The sequence below is a fragment of the Metopolophium dirhodum genome, chromosome 1 (genome assembly GCF_019925205.1).
Source record: "Metopolophium dirhodum isolate CAU chromosome 1, ASM1992520v1, whole genome shotgun sequence".
Taxonomy (NCBI): Eukaryota; Metazoa; Arthropoda; class Insecta; order Hemiptera; family Aphididae; genus Metopolophium; species Metopolophium dirhodum.
In genome coordinates, this window is record NC_083560.1 from 70,580,726 (window position 1) to 70,603,075 (window position 22,350).

The window sequence follows — 22,350 nt, forward strand, 5'->3', positions numbered from 1 at the left end:
ACGGCCCCCCACCCAACACCCACCAACCCGTCTAACACACCAAGTCTGCCGGTTACGGTGCCGCGTCGGTACATAATCTTTACGGTCAGGGTCAACGGAACGAAGCATGTGTTGTGTTGTGTACACTGTACGCTCGCTTTGTGTTAACCGGCCATATTGGAATGCTTGTAGTGATTGCACCATCCCGGTTGTGGGCTTGCGGCGGTGACGGCGGTGATGTGGTTGGTAAAGAACGTTTTTTACCCTTTATCTCCGTTGATTTAAAAAATCGTAATAAAAGAATAATAAATAATGATGCAAATGTCTGCAAAAAAAAAACACAAATAAAAAACCAATAATTGGCTTATTTAACCATAAATACAATTCGCCATAACGGAATAATATTGTTCGTTTCGATAGCGATTTTTTTTTTTGTACGGGGGTACCGGCAACGACAATCGGGACACGAAAAACCAACCGCGACCGTGTTGCACGATAAAATATTATTATCGTGAAAAATATTGTACGCGCGCGCGTACGGTTTTTTTTTTTCTCTCCCCCGGCATCAACGCGCGCGCCATTTACGCACCGAGATATTATATTATTATTATTCCATAGTACCGTACTCGGGCCGCCGGATCGTGTAAACACAACGTTACTCGCGTACTACGCACGCCGCCGGTCAGCCGGACTAATCGTCAAGTAATCATAGACACCCGTGTCCGAGTACAGTGGATCACAACAATACGTCGATAGATAATTATTGTCATTAATGTGCTGCCTATCTCGTGGTGGCAGTGGACTACGTCAACGACGACAACAACAATATCAACAACAATAACAACGCCGCACTGATAATGATAATGCGACCGCCGTCCGAACCGGATTCGACTGTTCAAAGTGTTCGTAGTTGGTAGTTTTAAACGATCGCGGGACATGACCCATGCAGTTCGGATTGGATGGTAACTGTACCCGCTCAGTGACATGTACCCAGTTTCGTCAGGTAACTAACAATCATATGACACATGTAATAATAGTTATTAATCCCTAACAATAATTGAATTATTATTACCTGTGTCATTACTCATTTTATAATTTACTACCGGTGGAATCGAGCTACGTATATCTCCTTCGTTTTGTGTTCTTCTAGTGCTCCGGCTCTTGCAACACTACTGTCGTGTGCGACACCATCTGCGCAATCAAGTATTGTGTCGTATTACGTAAAATTTAATCCTAAGACGAGTATGTGATGCCAACAATACTTGTTCACGGTGTAGTTGTAGACTTGGTATCCAGTGTATTGCATACCCATGTCATTTGACATGTATTTTCTTTGAATCTTAACGATTAATCGTGTTCTAACACTGTCACTATACCATTGAATTTTGGTTTTAAAAATTCAAAATGTACGTGTAGGTACTTGTACAAAGTATTTTCTTTAAGGTCAAGGTCTAACATTACTAATTCAAATTAAATACAACTATCAATGGCACTCATTATTGTACTCGTTAATCAAAAATGTTGATAGTAAGGTACCTACTCAAAATAAGTAAACACAAAATTAGATTAATTAGTGTCAGTATTCGATTCTTATTATGATAAGTACATATTTTTTTAAACCTCATATCAACACACAGATAGTGTGTTACTATCTCTAAACTCTAATGTTTCTAATTGTCTATATAAAACATTGATTATTGGTTAGTTTCAACCTTTTATTAATTGTCTTAGTACCTATTAGTTTTTTTATTTCTGCCATTTTGAATGACTTAAGAGATTTTTTTCTCTATTTGATCAAATTTATTGTAATCCATTAAAATTCCTTATAAATGCATACAATTAGTTACTGATAAGGTTGATTTTATAAGAAAAATAAAAGTATTTTAAAATAAACTATTAATCTTAATTATATAGATTATGTAAATAAGTGTACAGATTTTTATATTTCTTTTAACATTATTACATTTTATCTAGGTACCTACATACAAATAGTTTTCTGAACTCTAAAAAGTCATATTAGTAAGAACGAATCTGCCTTAAGATAAATTTGTTGGATTGGGCTTAAAAATAAATGCAAAAATCAAAAAATATGATCTCTCAATTGTAACATTTTAACTAGGTGGATACATTTTTAGTGTAAAAACTTACATCTCAAGCATGAATAGTTGTTCCAGTTGGCCTTATATGTCTTTTTACAGATCTACTTATCTAACATACCTACGCTCACCATTTACCATTACATTATCCACAAACAAATACTCTATCAATAAGAATATCTATTAACTTAGGCTGTGTTTTGGTGTACTTGGGATAAATTATTAATAACAATAAGTAATAATACTTATGCTAATTTATTAGAATTTGATAGAAGTTTTTGTGAAGTGCTTAAAATTTTTTTTAGAACATTATCTTCTGTGGTTGAAATAGTTTCAATACCCATAAATCAATTTGATTTAACATTACTACTTTTTAATTACTTAAATAAGATTTAATTGATTAATTTAATGTTATACATTTTTTAATTTGTTTGGTGTTGATAATCTCATAAATAATTTAGTAGGTATTTAAAATAATTGTCAAAAATAGATAATTGATTAAAACTTAAAGTCATTAGTACCCAATAGATTTCCTAAGTTAATTTAAAAACAATCATCTATCTATTAAATAGTGAGATAAATGTTCTATTAAGTAACTATTTTAAGTTGTAACCAGTTAAATCTATGAATCATAATAAGAATTCCGATTTAGGTAAGTTACTTTAGTCAGTACATTTTGTTATTCATAATAATCAATTAATTTCAAATAGATTTGAATTAGGCGACCTTGTTCCCTAAGATTTTTTTGTATAGATTATTGAACATTATATTCTTGTTTATTATTTTGCCCACCAAATGGGTAACATGTTAATTTATTTATTTCTCTACTGCATACCTACCTAGGAACCTAAAATATTTTTATTTTTTTTTATCATAATACTAAATGTACATAATATCTATTTGAAGTTATTTTTTGATGAAGCAATTAATCAATAAGTATCAAGATAATTATTTTTTAACTGTCTAAATAGTGAATTATAAATATTTACCTACTACTATACCCAAAATAATAAACAGAATTTACAATTGGTAAACTATTCATAAAATAAATAAATTAATAATCAATGTAAATAGAGATATAATATACACCTAGTTGTTGTTAGATAACTAAGAAGACTATTATATTTTTTGTGTATAACTGAAATTAAAAAGTATATTGTATTAAATTAAAAATTGTTGCTGTTAAAGTAGGTACCTACCTAGGTATATTTTATAGGTACTTTAGTACTATTAACCACCTACCTACTGCTACCTTATTATAATTTAGGTTTACTAAATAGTGTAAAATGTTGGGAACCATTATTTAGTGTTAAATATCTAACCAAGTTATTTTACAATGACTGTGAGGGGAAAAAAAATAACCCAATGGAAATTCATTGAATTCCGTTGTTAGAAATATTTTATTTTTCTTTATATAGAAAATTTCAATGTATGATAATTGGTAGTTAATCGTAATTTATTTTTATGTTTAAATTATACCTTTGTTATTACCAATAAATTATAATATGATAACTGCAGTAAGTTTAGCAAGCTATATTTTGTTTTATTCCTTATAGTTCTGTTGTAACAAACTAATTCTCAATATTTAAATTATTATAAATATATTATTATTATGTCAACTCTCAACATTTATAAATAGCTACATCTAGAGAGCCTATATAAGCTTATATAGGCTCTCTAGCTACATCATATCATCGATTTTACATACATTATCATATGGCCACATCACCTATGGCTTTATTAAATTATCAACACTTCTATAATAATTTACAAAATTGCAAATATTTCAAGCTTAGAGTTACAATAAGAACTACCTAGTATGTTTTAAGATCAAAAATTATTTAATTTTTTACAATTATTTGATACGATATATTTTTATGTGACTTGTACCTATGTAGGTATCTTAATTTTAAATTATTGTTTTAGGCTTAATACCCGCATTACAATCGTTAAACCGCCAAATTCGGACGGTAAAATCAGTGGGTTAAGCTTAACCGAGGTTTCAACTATGATTGTAAAACGGGCCCTTAGACATCTACTTTTAATTTCCCTAATACTTTATTATTTTATCAATGTTATGTACATTTATCTTTTAAAATATATATAAATATTATAGTAGTTTTGCATTAGTTAATAGAATATTAAGAAATACTTTAAAATCTAACTATAAATTGGTATATCTATTAAAATATAGGTATTTGTAGACATTTTAAAAACTTTAAGTCGGTATTCAAAAAAACATGATGAGTCCTATGCTATTAAAATCGTTTTTACGATTTATACCCCATGTGGAAACATAAAATCCAAAAATGTAGGTAGAAAATATCATTACTCTTATTACCGACTATTTTTTTGCAAATGGTTTTCCATTATACTTATACTATGTCAGTGATACCCGCGTTGTCACTCACACGCTACGCTCAGACAAAAAAATCTAAAATATCCCTGACTTGCTATGCAACACCACCTCAAGTTGGTCAAAGGGTAACCGCCGTATATCCACTCTTAATAACAACCTTAATTTTATAACGACTATTCAATTTAAATAGTGGTATACGTATAACACGTATAATATGTATATACAGCGATTCCCCTGTGACCGACTTGAGGTGGTGTTGCATAGCAAGTCGAGGGATATTTTCAATTTTTTTGTCCGAGTACAGCGGACCGAGCGAGTGGGGCAACACGGGCATTACTGACGTCCCGTCCCCCTCTCAAAAAAAAGGTATGCTTCCCGTAAAGCAGGAAATGTTGTACGTATAACGGAAGATCCTAAATGGTGTATATATGATGAATAATTTGTACCTATTTACCTATTAAATTTTTTTGTATATCATTACAACAATTTTATGATGGAGCACAAATCATTAATAGGTACATAATATAAGTTATAAATATATTATTAATATTATTACTAATATTATTTATTATATTATTGTCTAAGGACTAAGATTCTAGCACTGTTCAAAATAAATTGACAAATGATACATTCTTAATATTCTTACAACTTGCTTACAACTATAATTGTATTAGTACTATAATTTAAATTTTAATACATTGTAAGAAATGTCATTAATTTTGTATACCTGGGTACAATTAGACTAAACCTAAAATTAGGTACCTATATTATATATTATATGATTTTTAAATTGTCTACCTATTAATATAAAACTAATCAGCCCAACAAAAAACAATCAGTGTTCATGTCAAGTTCTAAGTTTGTATAAATTATATTATATATATAGTAGTACCTACCCACACAAACTAAATAGAACATTTAATTAACAATATATAATCTGTCAACATTAAATATGTACAAATGTATAATATTTTAATGATTTATACCTATCAAATAATAATAGAAAAATTTATATTAACGCTATTAAACAGTTTATTAAAGTTTATGTTACCTATAGGATTGTCAGGACAAAATTATGGTTAGTAGTAGTATGTACCTATTTATATTTTATAATAATATATAATAATATTATGCACAATAATATGTACACAAAATAGTATCCACGGCAACAGATATTGCAATGGATAAATAAGATATTCTATACTGTGTATTGAAACCTTAAACTTGGTACCTAATTGTATGCATCTATCCACAACTATATCAAATTTGAAATCAGCTTTATATTACCTAAAAAATTAAAGTCATATTGGCACATCTTTCATTTTAAGTTTTAAAACTTCTCCAAGGTAAACTAATCAATACACTACACTGTATAGTTTGCTTTTATTGATTTGCCTAATACAAAAATAGTATAATATAAAAGTTTCAAATTATATTTAGTACTTAATTACAATAATATTTTGGTTGATGTGTTTTTTAAATTTTTTGATTATGAACTTTATTTGTAACTATAACACATAAGTTCTTTATTACCTAGTTATTATAATAAAATGAACAGTTTTTAATTTAATTATAAAATACTGCTGATAGTTTTACCCCATTTGGTCATTATTTATTATTATATTGTTAAAATTTTTTATAAAACCCATACTCTATTCTAAAGCATATATTATGATTTTATACATTTTATAAACATTTTTAGTTTCAGTTGTGTACTTACATAAATCCTAAGACTCCTACAAAAAAATATAGTTCTATAATTTTGTATTCTAATATTATTTCAAATAATTGATATAAAATATACCTATGCATACGTATTGATGTACCTATAAATAATTGTTCCTTATCTTGTAATATTTCTTTAATACTATTTGCTATTTCATTTATTTATTTATTCATATATTTATTCATTATTTATTTTAATTATGTTTCAACTCACAAATTGAGTTGGCTTATAGTTAATAGTTATGTTAATTCCCAGTTATCTAACTAAAAACAATTAATATAACATTATTTTACGATTATTGAACAAGTTAGTTTTTTAATAAATTATGCTATAAGAGTTATTTATACCTAATAACTTCATATTTATTTATTTTACTATTACAAACATTTTAAAAGAAAGCATAATTATTTAAACTAAGGAATAATATTAAAGTTTGATTATAAATTAATTTGCTTAGTTTATATTGTTTATGATGTAACAAAGTAGGTATATATTAAAATCTAAATTGGTTTTAAAACAACACCTATAGATGTGTAGTTATTCATTTATTTATTAAAAGACAGGCCGAATCTCAATATTTATTTTCTATAGATTTTAGTAGGGATTTGATTATTAAATTTTACTATAGGTAATGAAAACTATGTACAACAGACACCTACATGCAGCTAAATAATCATTTTGTAAAACGAATGACCGAACTGGCAAACTAAGTCTTTGGGCCTATTCTAAACACACCATACAAAATAAATAAATAGAATGGATGTATTTTGATTGAATATGATTTTAATAGAAGTAATAAATCACCAGGTCTTGAAATCAGTATAAATGATTTCTTAAACTAGTTCAGGTAATTTCAAACTAGGTACCAATTTATTAAATACTCAAGTTTTAAAAATTAGTTTGATAAATCAAGTTTTAGGAAAATAAGTTTGATTAATGTAAAAAATATTTTTCAATTTTTATTTTGATTTTCAGGCTTCCAGTTAATGTATATCATTTATAACTGTTATAAAAAGGGTTTGAGACTTATAGGATTTACATGTTTGTTTGTACTACATGAAAAGACGGCAAAGTAAGCTATAAATCTGTTTTATACTTATAAGAAACTTTATACCAACACTTGTTAGTGCATATTTTAGGGTGTTTGTATTTCTTCTTCTAATTCTAACTATTTTGCTATTTATTGCTGACTAATGCGTAAATCACTATCAAATGTAGTTATAGAAAAAGAACAATTCCGGCTGCTTTTCAATGATTGATAAATTTGGACATTATAAAATGATTGACTTTATGTGACTCATTGTAGATAGTTAATAGAAAAATATTCTGGTAATATTCTTTAATGTAATAAGATATTGTATCTTTTATCTTAATTGTTTCTTTTATGGACACCAACAATATCTGTATGTGTAGGCAGTTCCAAACTTTAATACAAATAATTTAGTTTTAATATACAACAGTAAGTAAGTCCGTGTTCATTTATATTAGTGCTGCAAATTTATTAATTTTTTCTTTGTTTTATTTTTTTTAGTATAGATGTATACTCGAATGAATTATTACAGAATTGTAGTTGGGAAAAAATTGTGATACATTTTTTATTTGAATTTTATGTTATAAATGTATGCCAAACAGTTTTTTACACAGGTATTGACAATTGAAATACTAGACTTTATTTTATATTATACAATGCCAAAAATTGAAACCTATAACTTTCAAATTAACACATATTTTGGTACTCGTCTAATATGCTACCTACCATAAAATGGTACCAAAAAACTGTATGCGTGTAGTATGCTACCTACCGTAGTTATTTTTATTTTATTTCATTTTATTGCGGGAAAGTACATTTGAGTCATTACGATAAATAACATTATAACAGTTGTACAAAATTATAGCGTAATAGCCATTAAGATAACTGATCCACAAAGACCCATGATAACTTACTTTTAAATATATATTTTTGTCTGTATTGTGTTTGGGTATGTGTCCTATTCGTCACGAGTTTTACTTTTTATTTCTTTATTTTAAAATGAACAAATCAATGTGCTATTTGTACAGGCATATAATATGTAATGAGGAAACATGTGTTAATTATCTTCAAGAGAGAAACTTGCTCCCAGAACTTGTTGTTCCAAATTAAAAGATAGTGTTATTTGTGGAGGCACATTGAAAGAATGTCAAAAAAATAATCATAAAAGGTACTCAAATGGTGATTTATTAAAAACTACTTATTTACGATGTAAAAAAAAAGGGTTGCCAAAGTTATCACTCTTTAAGAAAAAAAATCTTTTTTTACACATTACGATAAAAACGGTAAAAGCAATAGCGGTTTAGCATTAAATGAAATTGTTGAATTAGTATGGTATTGGGTTTATCAAATACCAGTTTCAATGACCAAAAAATTTACAACAAAAACTCGTAACACAATTGTAGATTGGAATAATCTCTGTAGAGATGTAGCAGTTTCAATGTTTGGTAAACGTAAAAAAATGGGTGGTTCGTATAGAAATATTATTAAGTACTTGACAACGAAAATTAATAAATTGTTATTATTATTGTTGTTAATTTGTTATTAATCAATAATCAGTAAACGTTTTGGTAGGTAGCATACTATACCAACGAAGTAGCAGTAGTTAGCATATTAGACCAGTACCCATATTTTTTTTTATATATTCTTGGTATAGCAACAACGACTAAGGTTATTAGCTTACAACAATAATAAATATTAGCTACATATGAATGAGTACATTAAATTTCCTAGATTGAGTTATACATATTAATATATTTAACACATATTATTTATTATTATATATTATATAATAAATTGTTTAGTTGCTACCAATACTGTGCGGACATTGCCTGTAATGACTTTGTTATTGTTATTTATTATTAATTAAATACGATTTCTAAAACAAGTTGGTAGTTTGAATTTTTAAATATTAGGTACATTGATAATTGGTTTAGCATAATAAATTACTGATCTGATATTAATTCTATTTTAGCTACTGTATATCCTATAGGCAGGGACAGATCCAGGGAGCTAGGTCCCCCCCCCCCCCAGACATATTATTTCTCCAATTTTCATAGAGAAATTTACATAAACATTGACCATTTTGGGAAAAGCAACAATATGAAAAGACATTTGTATTTTGTTATATTTTAATATATTTTAATCATTAATTGATTTATTACATTAAGATTATACTAATATTGGGAAAAAATGTTAAATTAAGAATAAGGTGTATATTGTAAAAGAATTGTTGGACCCCCCCCCCCCCCATATATCTTAAAGTACTCTTCAAAATTAATTTCTAAACTGTTGTCAAACCCTGTGTAAGTTTCAAGAGAAATTAGACAAATAATTTAATAAGAATCATTTTTGGGTTTTCTGTACTTGGCAACTGCATCTGTCATTTTATGTATGTTATTCCATTCTACAATTTGTATGTATCTACATTTTTGTATTTAATTAATTTATAAAATTATATATTTAATATTTATTAATGTTAACTTATTTACTTATTAATATAAAATATGTCCCTACTTACCTAATTATATTATTTTTATTATTTTAACAAAGTTAGTACAACATAAGGTAATTTTGCCACGTATTATCAATTTACATAACTTCTAGTATATTTTTTTTGAGATTTAAAAAAGAAATGACAATTAGATTAACGGATGTATATATAATGTATTGCATACTCTCAAGTTAAAGGCTTTGTTGTCATAAATTGTTGCACCGGGAAGAAACGTAAACACTATTCAAGAGGTAACTAAAGGAAGGGACTCATAAAATAAATTGTATACATAATTCAAACGTTAGTGCATAATATAATACAATTAACTTGAGTATTTTAAAGTTAAGATATATTTCAAATTATCTTCGTATTTTCTCTAGAAACCTTGAAAAGTAAGCACAACTTGTAAACCACAGAGATATCAAAATAATTTTAATCGCCCTGTCTATCATTTACAACACGCGATATTACAATAATTTACAATTGAATTTTTTTGTGAAGTTTAGTTTATATAGAGGTTATATTTTGTATAACATATAAATATTACTATATTTACGCTTTTATGTTTTATACTTTCCGCCGCGTAATTTAATGCTAATAACTAATAGCATTTTGATTAAATGGCACATTTTTAAAGAAATAATCAAATTATACCATTCATTTTTTAACAATTATATTTTCGTGCGAAATTGTATTAAATTCGATTTAAAAAAACCTTAATATTTGTGCACTTAAACTCGTATTTGAAAGGCAAATATTATTACTTTAATAGAAATATTCAAAATAAAATTTGTATTTAAAATTGTTCTTAAAATGTTTTTACTGAAGAAATTATGAAAAAAAATTTTATTAGTATTTTATTTATAATACAATTGAGTGAAAGCGGTTTTATATAGATACGTAGTTATAGTTTATTTAGTTATATTATTTTCCAAAGCCCAGATACCTACAATTGTATTATTTATTTTACTGTTTTTGTGAAGTAAAAAGTATTTATACAAAATTTGTATAGAAATAATATATTTTATAATTTCTAAAAATTTAGTTATTATAATATCAAATATATTTTGTAAATTTTGATCCTACGGAAATGTTGATCCATCGGAAATAGTTTATTTTTAATTTAAATATATACGCTTTGACGTCGGGGTTATGAGACGTCTGATATTTTACAACATTTTATAGAACATAAAGTTTATTAGTTTAACATTTTTGAATTATATATGAGCATATAATTATTATAATTCAAATATGTTAGGTTAAATACATACAAATCCGCTGTATTGTATTTGAGTTTGTTGTGACTTTACCAACACGATGAATAGAACCGCGTGTTTTCATATTCTCATAAAATATATATTAAAGATTTATTGTTGAGATATTTTAAATTTTAACAAAGCGGCTTAATGGTTGTGTTAATATGTACCAGATGGTAAGTTTACTGTGTGAATATTCATCCAGGTGGACCAAGATTTACCTGCCTCATAGGGTGTATGATGCAACCCTTGTGTGCCTATTCTCTTTTAACAAGACATTCTCCTTTTATTATATTTACACACGCAGTAAAATCTGATTATTTTTTATTCATTCAATTCTACCCTCTTTTTAGAAGTCGCATCTGCATTCTGAAGGTTATTTTTTCCTGACAAATTATTTAAATAAAATATTTTTTTAAACATTAGTTGGTGACAGATATATAAAAATAACATGTGTCTATCAACAAATATTACGTAAATACAATAATTATTTGATAAATTCTACGATAATAATATATTTTCTATACATAATATATTTTAGCTTACCATTTTCTTAAACGTAGGCATAAAATAAACATTATGTTTTATTTATTGTTCTCTCGTAACGTTATAAAAATACATATTGACTTCTGAACATATTTTTATTTTACTTTTAATAATACTGAATGACAAGTAACACAAAACGTTATTATTACCACGGTTCAATTTTATTTTATATTGTTTTAATAAAAACAAATGATAATTATCTATGTGAGTAGGTATAAAACATAAAATATATTATATATAATGTTTTTTTATTAAGTAAATTAATTAATATTAAAAACTAAAAATGAAAATAAACTGTACTTTTACTGTAAATTGTATTATAGGTATACTATATAATAATATGTATTCGCTATGAATTGAATATTGTGCAAAGTATATTTAATTACAGTTTTATTTTGCTATTCGAGATTTTAATAAAATTATTTCATAGTCCTGATTGGAAATATTGTCATTTATTGTCTATATTTGGAAATATTAAAATCAAGTTTTTTTATATTTTTATGAATTCAATATTGGTGTGTATACTAGCATTTTCAAAGATAAACAATCGAATTTTTTTCCTTAAAATATTTAACACAAATTATACCAGAAATGGACTAATTGATTTCATGTTTTAAGATTTTACTAAATACCTATAGATAGTAATTAAAAAAAATAAAATAAAAATGTTTATTATAATAATACGTTTGAAAGATCTGATTTATCAAAAAAAAATATTTAAAACTAATAAATTTGTTCATACTAATTTTTTGAGCCACCAAGTTAAAAATATGGTTGATAATGAATGTTATAAATGGAAGTATAGTATAGTTAAGATCTGGGACAATTTTATATAATATAGGTTTTGTCAAATAATAATTTTTTTTTGTATGTGATATGATTTTATTGTTAATTTTTGATACTTCAAGAATATACCATTATTTTATTGTACTAAATCATACATTTTTTAATTTTACTATAGAAGTATACTTTTTACTAACGTGATATTATAATATTTGTTGAAATAAATCACTTTATTTGTTTTTTAATTTTTATCATTACATTTTTCAATATTTGAACAATGATAGCTTAGCTTTAGTAAAAACATAATGAAAATATGAAAATATTTTCTCTATTAATTCTTAAGTTTTGCTTCCATGCTGTTATATACCTGGTTAATGTGAATTTATTTTCTTAAAATATCTGAAATATGTTTTATGGCGTAATTATTTGCTTATATTTATAAAACAAAATCTTTCTTATAAATTTTATTATATTAAAAAAAAATCGATAATATTCAGCTCTACATTACCTCACGTCAAAATACGCATATATTTATGCAAAATTAAATTTGGAATTAATTGTTTGCATTAAATTCTATCGTTGCTCTCGAACATTTTGTATCCCAGTGAAGCGTAGTCACACTCAGATAAATATTACCTGCGTAGTGCGTTTATATATAAATCTACCTACCCAAATAAATTATTTTACTATTTCATAAAAAATAAAAATCGATTTCATGGTAGGTATCTGGTATACGTTTGATTTGTTAAATATCGAATGAATATATATAATATATCGATTTAAACAACCATTAAAAATAACACTTTAATGGGCTCAATTATTAAAAACACAAAAGAGTAGGTTAGTTACCTTTATGATAGATAAAACATTAAATGTCTATTAAGACTCGATTATAATTTTACTTATAAAATCAAATCTTACATATTATTATGTATCTCTTTTGATTACTTAATTTTTGTTTCTTCGTCCCATTGAAAGTAAAATATGACGCGGTGAATTACAAACAGACACACGTAAAACAATATATCATGTATTAAATACAATATAAAAAATACTAATATGTATATGTATACTTTTATTCTACCGTTACCATGGTTACCGTAATACTGCAGAATAATGATATGAAACGTTTTGGGGATGGAATATCGTTAGCTTGTAACCTTAATATGTATTTAGATATAGCGTGTTATTCAACAGTATATTATGTACCGTACAGTCATCTTTTCGTATGCATACGCTTACATCATTGGCTGTTTGGAGTGTGAAGTGTGAAGTGTGGGCAAGACGAAGATCACGGTGTCGTCAGCGACCACCAATATGTCCATGTTGTGGTATAGTGTGTTTGCGGTAGTGCGTGCGCAACATTGCGCTTGGCCTACTGACCTGTTTGCTCAGGACCCGCCGAGTGCCGACTTCAGTCTGATTCTAGTCGCCGAATGTGACACGCGAGTATTGCGTTTATTTTGTTGTGTCGTACTTCTCACCTCCCAGTGAACTATTATTATTTATTATTATATTTAGTTTTCATATTCATAGAACATTATTAATTTTTAATTTTATTATTTTCCTGTACGGTTTTGATTAAAAATTTTCTCATTGATAAATTCGCATTTTGATGTAACGATGAGCAGTGAAAAATAATGTCCTCTATAAAACTGCACAGCAGCCTGTCTTCAAGTCCATTTAATTTCGAAAATGATGCCGATGAGCCATTCGAACCATCTTCTCCCGATTCACCGTGCAGCGTATACTTAGACACGAACAATTCTCGGTACGTTATATTATTCAAATATCTTCCGGTACGTAATTTATACCACTTTATACGCAATTCTTTTTTATAATAAAATTATAAATAAATATATTCGACAGATATATTATTTAACTGTGTGGTATGTTTGAAATTAATAATGACGGTTAACTTTCAAAAATAGTATTTGATAAAATTCATTTTTTGATTTTAAAAGTATCAAATCTGTTGACTTTGTGTTAAGATTTTGAGGTCTTGTGGTTTTGTTTAAATATATTACTATTTTCACAAGTATTCGGGACTGCAGAATAAATGAAATTAAAATCATTTTTGCGTGTACTCAATGTCTCAGTATAGGTATTATAAGTATACATATTGGAATTTATTTTATATTTTAATTTAGAATTGAGATTAGTTAAACTCGTTCAACTAAAGATATTAGTTATTTATTGTGAAATGTATGCCTGACGCCTGTGTTTTGTTTACGTTTGTCAGATAAATTATAATAATTATTACATATTAAAAAGTAACCTTAAACTTTCGATTCATTACTAATACAATCTATTTAGTATAAAGCCAAAAAGGTTGATAATAATATTCTTAAAAATAGTCAAATATTTTGCTTATACTTGTAATGTATTAATACAATATCCTATTATAATATTGTACAGGGTCTATAAGGGCTATCTATAAGGTTATTTTCATTTTTCTTGTCAATATGGTTTTATTTTCTTTATACAAATACATAAGACTTATTTTAATATTTTGTATAGGTATGTTTTTCACTTATAAGTGATTTCTTTAATTTACATTTCAGTGAAATAATAATGGAAATTTAAATTATTTAAAACGTGTACTTTTTTAGTGTGTGTTTTTTAATGTCTACATGATGACATATTAAATTACAATTATTTGGCAAATACAGAAAATAATGGTACGTATTAAAAACTATATACCATATAGTTTTAGTACATTTGCAAATTATAAAGAACCCAAATTAAAGCATAATTTTGTTTGGTATGAATGACTTATGTATATATTTTGTATATACTTTCATAAATTTGTTTGGTTTCAGCGATATTAAAAATGATGAGAGTAAAATATCTGATGAGTAGATTGTTATTGGCTATTATATTATTATGTATGAATTGAGCAGAAATGTGAGATTTACGTTACACTGACGTTTTCTTTTTTACATTTCAGTAATTAAACTTAAAATATGGTATGCATATTTTATATTTGAGTACACATAATTATATTTAATATTATTTATTTCATTGATAACACTGTTCAAATGCAGTTAGTGACTAATCTTGTATATTATTATTTATTTTTATATTCGTTTATACAAAATGAAATAGAATAAACAATAAAAAATGTTTTTACAATTCACTGTTGCTAGTTTAGACTACTTTAAAACACGTACAGAGGTTTAGAGCCTCATAGAATTTATTTAACCGAGGGTAATTTATTTTGTCTTGTAAACAATACGTGTGTTCTTTAAACTTGTAAATTATTATTTTAATTCTACACTTTTACATTTTTTAAATGTACGTGATCAAAGTATGAAAATAAAATAGGTAGATACTATTGTACCAACAGTATTGTTTTCTGTTTATTTAAACAAAATGTATCGGTTCACCCACAGGTCATTTAGTCATTACTGCGAACATTATTATTTATGATCATAAATTGTATGTTACAAAATAACATTATTGCTTATTTTTTGTTGTATTGTAGTGTAATTGAATATATTTTATATTATGTTGTTGATTTCCACCAATATTAATTAATAATTATATTATTGTTTTTAATTTAATTTTAATTTTTAAACACACAATACGTATAGTATCTATAATGTCAGATAGTATATTATTATGATTATGAATTATGATAATTGATAAGTAATGTGTACAATATATGCTATAGTAGACACATTTAATATAACATTTATATTATATGTACCTATGTACATAAATAGTTAATTGTATACAGTTAGTTAATATGTAATCAATACTCTCGTAGGTTTGTTACGCTTAAATAGGAAATTTAATTTTGGTTTCAAATAATAAGATAGTGTTAGATAGCGTCACAACGGTTTTAAAACCATCTTAATATCCAATAATCGTTGGTCCAATCGCTAGAAAATAAGAATAAATGATTCTAAATCAACGTTTATTGCCTTTTCATTAATTCCAAGTGACTGTCCTCCAGTCTTGCTAATAACTTAATCCCCGCTACCCAGACGATAAAATATTTACGTTTGAATTTCGATAGACCCCTAACTTGAGCTCAACATCTAAAATATAGGAAATTCAGTCAACAATCCAGATTTTACCTGTTCCGCCTATTTTCCGTTCCAAGATATCCTTCAGAAATAAACTATTAATTTATATAGCTATTAGACCATTGTGCTATAAGACTATGGTGATATCCAGATATGGAGCTCTGCCAAACCTTTAACTTAAAAACTATTCCGGCCTTCCATAAATTTACCTTCGTCAAATTGTCACTGCTTCTTGGTTCATTAAAAACAATAATCTCTACAATGATTTAAAATTACAATGTCACTTACTTAACCAAATCATTCTACATTTCATTTCATTCTAAGTGTGCCCACTATTAACCCACCTAAAATCGATTATTTTTTCCGCACAATCCCTGATAACCCTCAAAGACGCATCAAACGGACCTGGCCTAGAGATTTACTAATTTTATATGTTGGGTAGCACTACGAGTCCCAATTCAGTTATTTATAACTTTAAACAAGTATATTTAATTCACTTTAAACGTGTAATCAAAATTGCTTATTGTACCTACTTGTTGTGTATAGATTGTAATTTTGTATTTTTAATAAAAGTAAATAGAATATGAAATTGAAATTGAATTTTGTATTGAAATCTAACAAGTGCTTTAAATTTATATATGTTATTTGATTACATTATACTCGTTACCGTTTTGAATACATTTAATCAGTCTTCGTTAACTATTTCCAGTCTCAAAAAAAACGAATTCGTGGCATTTTGAAGTTATTTACGTGTATAATACAGTTATTGAAATTTGTATTTATACCTACCTCTATTATAACAGTTTATGTAGATATACTGGAATATTTTCTTTTCATTTCTGTAGAAAAACGTACTTTTACCATGAAATTCATAATATAAGAGTTTTTTTCCAATTCCATAATATATATTTCCTTGTTAGGTACTCAATTAAAATATACACAATGATTTTACTTTTGTGTATGGAACTCCCGAAAGACTTGTGATTTTACATTTTTAATCATTTTCAAGAACATATAATAATTGCTGAATTAAAAAAAAAAAACAGTTTTACGGTTGTTATTGCTTCATTATTTCGTTAATAAATATTTTTGTAAACTTTATTGACTAGTTTTCAATATTAACAAAAGTAAGTTTAAATAGCCAATTGATATATATTTTTTCATAAAAATTCCTCTACCAGGTCATCCTACCTGCGGGAAAATAGAATTTATATTTTTTTGAAATACCTACGCAATTGTAAAATATTGTATTTACAAAATATTATCGTCTTTTCAATTTATTAGCGTTTTTAATTTAAAATACTTGTTGGCCCAAAGTGATTTGTAAAAATGTTAAGCACAATGACTGCACGAGTGTCGTTGAAAAAAAACGTCTAATCTAATAATTTAGATAGTAGGATAGTTATACGGTTATGAGGTAATTTGAAAAAACAAAATGCAGATGTTAAAAACTAGAACGTTTTGGTTAACTGTTAGCCGTGTTTCACAATATTGACCCTCATATGCGGGTGTACAAAACGTAGTAAAAATACGACAGATGATAATAACACGATGAATAAAAATAAAAAAAGAGAGATTTTGACTTTAGACGGTTAAGCCGAACCCCCCCCCCCCCCCCCGGTCGTAGTAGGTACAAAAAAGAAAACTTCATCTGGAGTGTGTATGATATTATCGAACGTCAGCGATTTATTATTAGGTAGCGTGTTTCGTTCGAAATGCCGACATGGCCAAAAATGATTTGATAATTAATAATTAGTAAGCACGGAACGGCATAGGCGCGTTGCGAACATACTTATAAATTACACAACGCGAACGGTACGCGGTTGGGAATAGGGAGAAAAAGAGAGAGAGTAGGTGAGAGACGGTTGTGGTGTAAATTGCTCGGGGACGTGATATATTTTATTTATCGTTTTTGTCGTCGGCCGGCGTCGAGTGTACGGCGTAGCGTTATTATTACCGAAAAACAAAAACCGCACGTTATCAACATTGACACTGACTGTGGACGGTACCGGCTTATAACGACTGCGGACGCCTTGATTGGTGGTGAGCGGGGTCGGGGTGCGAGGCGGAGGTCGCGTGCGAATATAATATTGTATAGAGCGTTGTGCACCTTTGGCGCTGACGGCACCGGTCGACCGATGTTCGCGCTCCCGCTACGTCGCGCGGCGGTGATGGTGATGTACCTACACGTACGTCATGTAACGTATTCACAACCATGTGGTGTGGTGGTAGTCGCCATTGCTCGTCGTTTACACCAACAATGATTATTAATTACATGACCGAGGCGGTGGTGGTGCACGCGCGCGCCTTGGATTTCGGGCAAAACCGAAACGTGTCGCGCTGCGTATAATGTAGTTCAAGAGTAACAGACAGTCGCAAATTATGTGATATCACATCGGACGCGCGTGCGCAGGCTTGTTCGGCGGCGGCGGATTCCGCGGCTTAGAGGTTATAATATTTTTATTGGTCTCCGGCGACCGGGGAGTAGAAGTGGCGGGGCGGAGTAGTACTATTATACGTTCAAACCGAAACATGAAGGGCGCAGTGAGCCAGTACCGAGGGGGTGGGGAGACTCGCCAAGCGATAGTGTCACGGACAAACGCGGGGGGCCCACTCGCCCCCCCTTTTCTCTCTCGCTAGTCGTGTGCAAGTGCGTGGCGCTGATTAAGCAGAAAAATCGAGAGGGGTGAGAGTCTACGTGAGAAAAAAAATTAGTTACAGGGGGGATGGGGGGTCTAGTGTCGTCGGGCGTAGAAGGGTTGGAGGACTGGGTTCGTCTCGCACCGCTTTTTTTCACTCTTGTCATGTGCGCGACGTGCGTAAAAACCGCGAGCCGCCGCCCGCTTCCAGCGCCGTTGTCTCGGTAGCGTCTGGGTCTGGCAAACGATGGAAAATAAAAAAAGGCCACCCGTTCGCGTTGTCTGGGTGAACGCGCCTCGTTATTACGCGTGCCCAGACGGGTCGATCGTTCGCATGTTATGATTATTATTATTATTATTATTATTATTATTATTATTATTATTATTATTATGTGTTCCATCACACACACAAACATGCGCCCGCCGCATAATCAATTATTAAAATATTATATAGGTGTATATTATAATATTATAATATTCTCACTAATCAACTTGACCTACAACACTTGCGTCGGCGACGCGTACACGTAACGTGACGTCGATATTATATTATTATTATTTATTAGCGACGGGTACGATCGTCATAGTCTGTTGATATGTGTAGCGGGTGTGTGAATATATCCGTATAGTAACGTTTTTTTTTTCGTTTTCTACCAACCTGTATAAATACGATCCGCTCTCTCGCATGCCCGCGTGTGTCAGCCGAGTACGAAGAGAAAATATCGTTCGTTGTGTAACGCACGATGCAAAGGAAAAAAATAAAACATTGTGCCGCTGATCGTTTTGTACCCATGTATTACATATTAATAATTTAGAGACCGGATTTTTATTTCCTAGTAAAGACTAAGATAAGATATTTTTATGCAGTTCAAATACAGAGAATTATTATACTCTCTTATTTTCTTTAACCATAAAATATGCTTTTTCAAAAAATTCAAATTTTTCTATATTGAACAACAGCACCTTTATTATGAAAATTATTAATTTTCTCCTTGATTTATTATCATCAGTATAATGATACTTATGGTTTGTGTATTAAAACAATAACAAATTTAATTAACTTTTTAACGAGTTCTAGAAGCCCAAAATTCTCTACCATTCACTCTCAGTTTTTCGATTTAAAACACAAAATTAACATGCGACGTGTTTATAATGGAAATAAAAATGCATGTAATAATTCAAAATAAAAAGTGTAACAATATTTACTGAATACTTTTTAATGTGTTCTGGATCCCCTCAGTTCTACATCCAACCTTCTGAATTATTTACCAATTATCGTTGATTCAGTATAATATAATTTGATTAATGTGCACGATAGAAAAAATGTATTGCACTAACACTACGGTTACCAAACAATAAAGTAGTTACTAAAATGTTGGTCATATTTTAGTAACAATTTCATTATATAAGATTTCAATTTCTTTTTTAGATATATATACATATACATTACCTTTATGTTAGTTTTATATTGTTCGAACTATACAAATATTCACAAAAATATATCGTTATGTATAAAATGTTCACATTCAACATTTAAATATGCATTTTATGCAAAATATAATTTCGTATAATATACATTTGTTGTGAAATGAAACGTCAAGAAACCTTTTACTCAAATCATGCTGAACAGCCTTAGTAAAAAAAATCATTTTCATGATAAAAATCTCGTCTCTACCCAATAATATTATTATTATTATTATTATCATATAATATTACAAGCGTTGTTGCTATGTGAGTCTGTCGATGTTTCGTCACTGCAGTAGCGTGCGCCGTTTTGCTGTGCGTCAAATTCCCGGCAGATAGGAGAATAATAAGAGTCGTCTAAGATTGCAGTAGGCATAGGCATGGGTACTATTGACTATTGCAAGCGTTTGCCGCGTGTACGATCGTTTGTGTTTTCCGTCGACAATAATCGTCATTATATTCGGAGATACGGTGTTTTTTAAAACGTGTAAACTGCGTAATAATATGTTTATGCAGCCTCCGCGTGCGTTATTTGCACTGTTCTGAGATATTGAATTCTGCCGAACCAGATTTTTTTATGCATAATGGATGGGTTGTATTAAAAAGTAGAACGCGCGTATATTTTACACATTTGTATTTTAATGTATCGTAAATGAAACAAATTATTCCGCAATGCCACTCATTCATATTATTTTTTGCCCTTCAAAACGAATCGAAACAGTTTTTCTAACAATTTCGTTTTAAATAACTGTGTTACTATAATACATAGGAATTTGTATGGTATATTTAATAATTATAAACGTTAACATTTTACACATTTTTAGTATCATTAATATAATAATTTTCGAATTCTCGCGCATAACTAATCATTATTTAGATTATGAATATGAAAGAAATCCTGTATAGAATAACGATGAGAGATCTGTGCTGATTATATAATTTGACAATCGTGACTAGTCAAAGTGAAATTTTTGGGTGATGTAAACAAATTAACTCACAATGATATTGTTGAAACATTTTTGCTCGTAAGAAATTTATCAATGTTATTTTAGGTGATTCGTAAAGGTACTACGAGGAGTCCAATGTTTATTTTAGAAGCAATGGCCAGTGGCCACTATATGTATAGATATCATAGATAGATAGATCGTTCTATTTTAATAATATGATTATATTAATTGGTAAAAATGTATTATTATTTATTTTTACTTATTTGTCCATTGTAGTCGTTATTTTTAATCGGTTTAAATTAATAACTTAAATACAAAGTGATCTTATCATTGCAATGGTACCATGTTATAAAATAAATTCGATAACCTTCAATAATCATGTTTCAATTTTATCAGGCTATGTTCATTAAATCTACTATTTTCTCCGCAGTTAATAAGATATGTTTTAGTACTTGTTAAGAAGAATCATAAAATATATTTCAAACAAACGTAATTCGTTTTAAAAATGTTCTTTAATAAACTCGAACCAAACATAAATGTCAGTGTTTTTTGGAGTGTTAGTGACCCACCACCACACAAATGACTAGAAATCATTATTCTAATCTAAAGTATTATATTGCATTCTAGCTTATTATGTATTATTTTGTTTCTCATTAATATTTTAGCAATATTAATAAATCAATTTTCAAAACATTAACTACACAGAATTAAAAACAATTTACATACGTCATACATGAATACATGATACATCACATATTATATGCATGAACAACTGTACATAAACGACAATTTAGTTTTATATTTTATTGAGTTTTACGAATTGCCGGAAAATAAAAACGTTATTGTAAAAAAAAAATCGCTTGTTAAATGTGTTATTTGGTTCTTGAAATTAAACCGGAAAACGTACCGAACCGTTGTAAATTTATTTGAATCCTAGTTCGTAACGGTATCATTTTAAAACACGTATTAAATTAGGACGGGGCCAAGACATTCTCTCGAA

At 28.4% G+C, this 22,350-nt stretch overlaps 1 protein-coding gene across 8 annotated transcripts in view; it reads left to right on the forward strand.

Moving 5' to 3' along the window:
* The first annotated feature begins 56 nt into the window (after nucleotides 1-56).
* LOC132935251 (nuclear receptor coactivator 3-like) overlaps nucleotides 57-22,350 on the forward strand; it is a 55,750-nt gene continuing 33,456 nt past the window's right edge. For 2 of the 8 annotated variants that reach the window (XM_061001726.1, XM_061001732.1), the window contains exon 1: nucleotides 13,680-14,037. In XM_061001726.1, the coding sequence (XP_060857709.1) occupies nucleotides 13,907-14,037 (131 nt within the window). In that variant the 5' untranslated portion in view covers nucleotides 13,680-13,906. Of the gene's footprint in view, nucleotides 983-6,788; nucleotides 7,008-7,135; nucleotides 7,233-7,691; nucleotides 7,805-13,678; nucleotides 14,066-22,350 lie in introns of those variants that run through there. The other 6 variants (XM_061001729.1, XM_061001728.1, XM_061001730.1 and 3 more) reach the window with 6 other exon arrangements.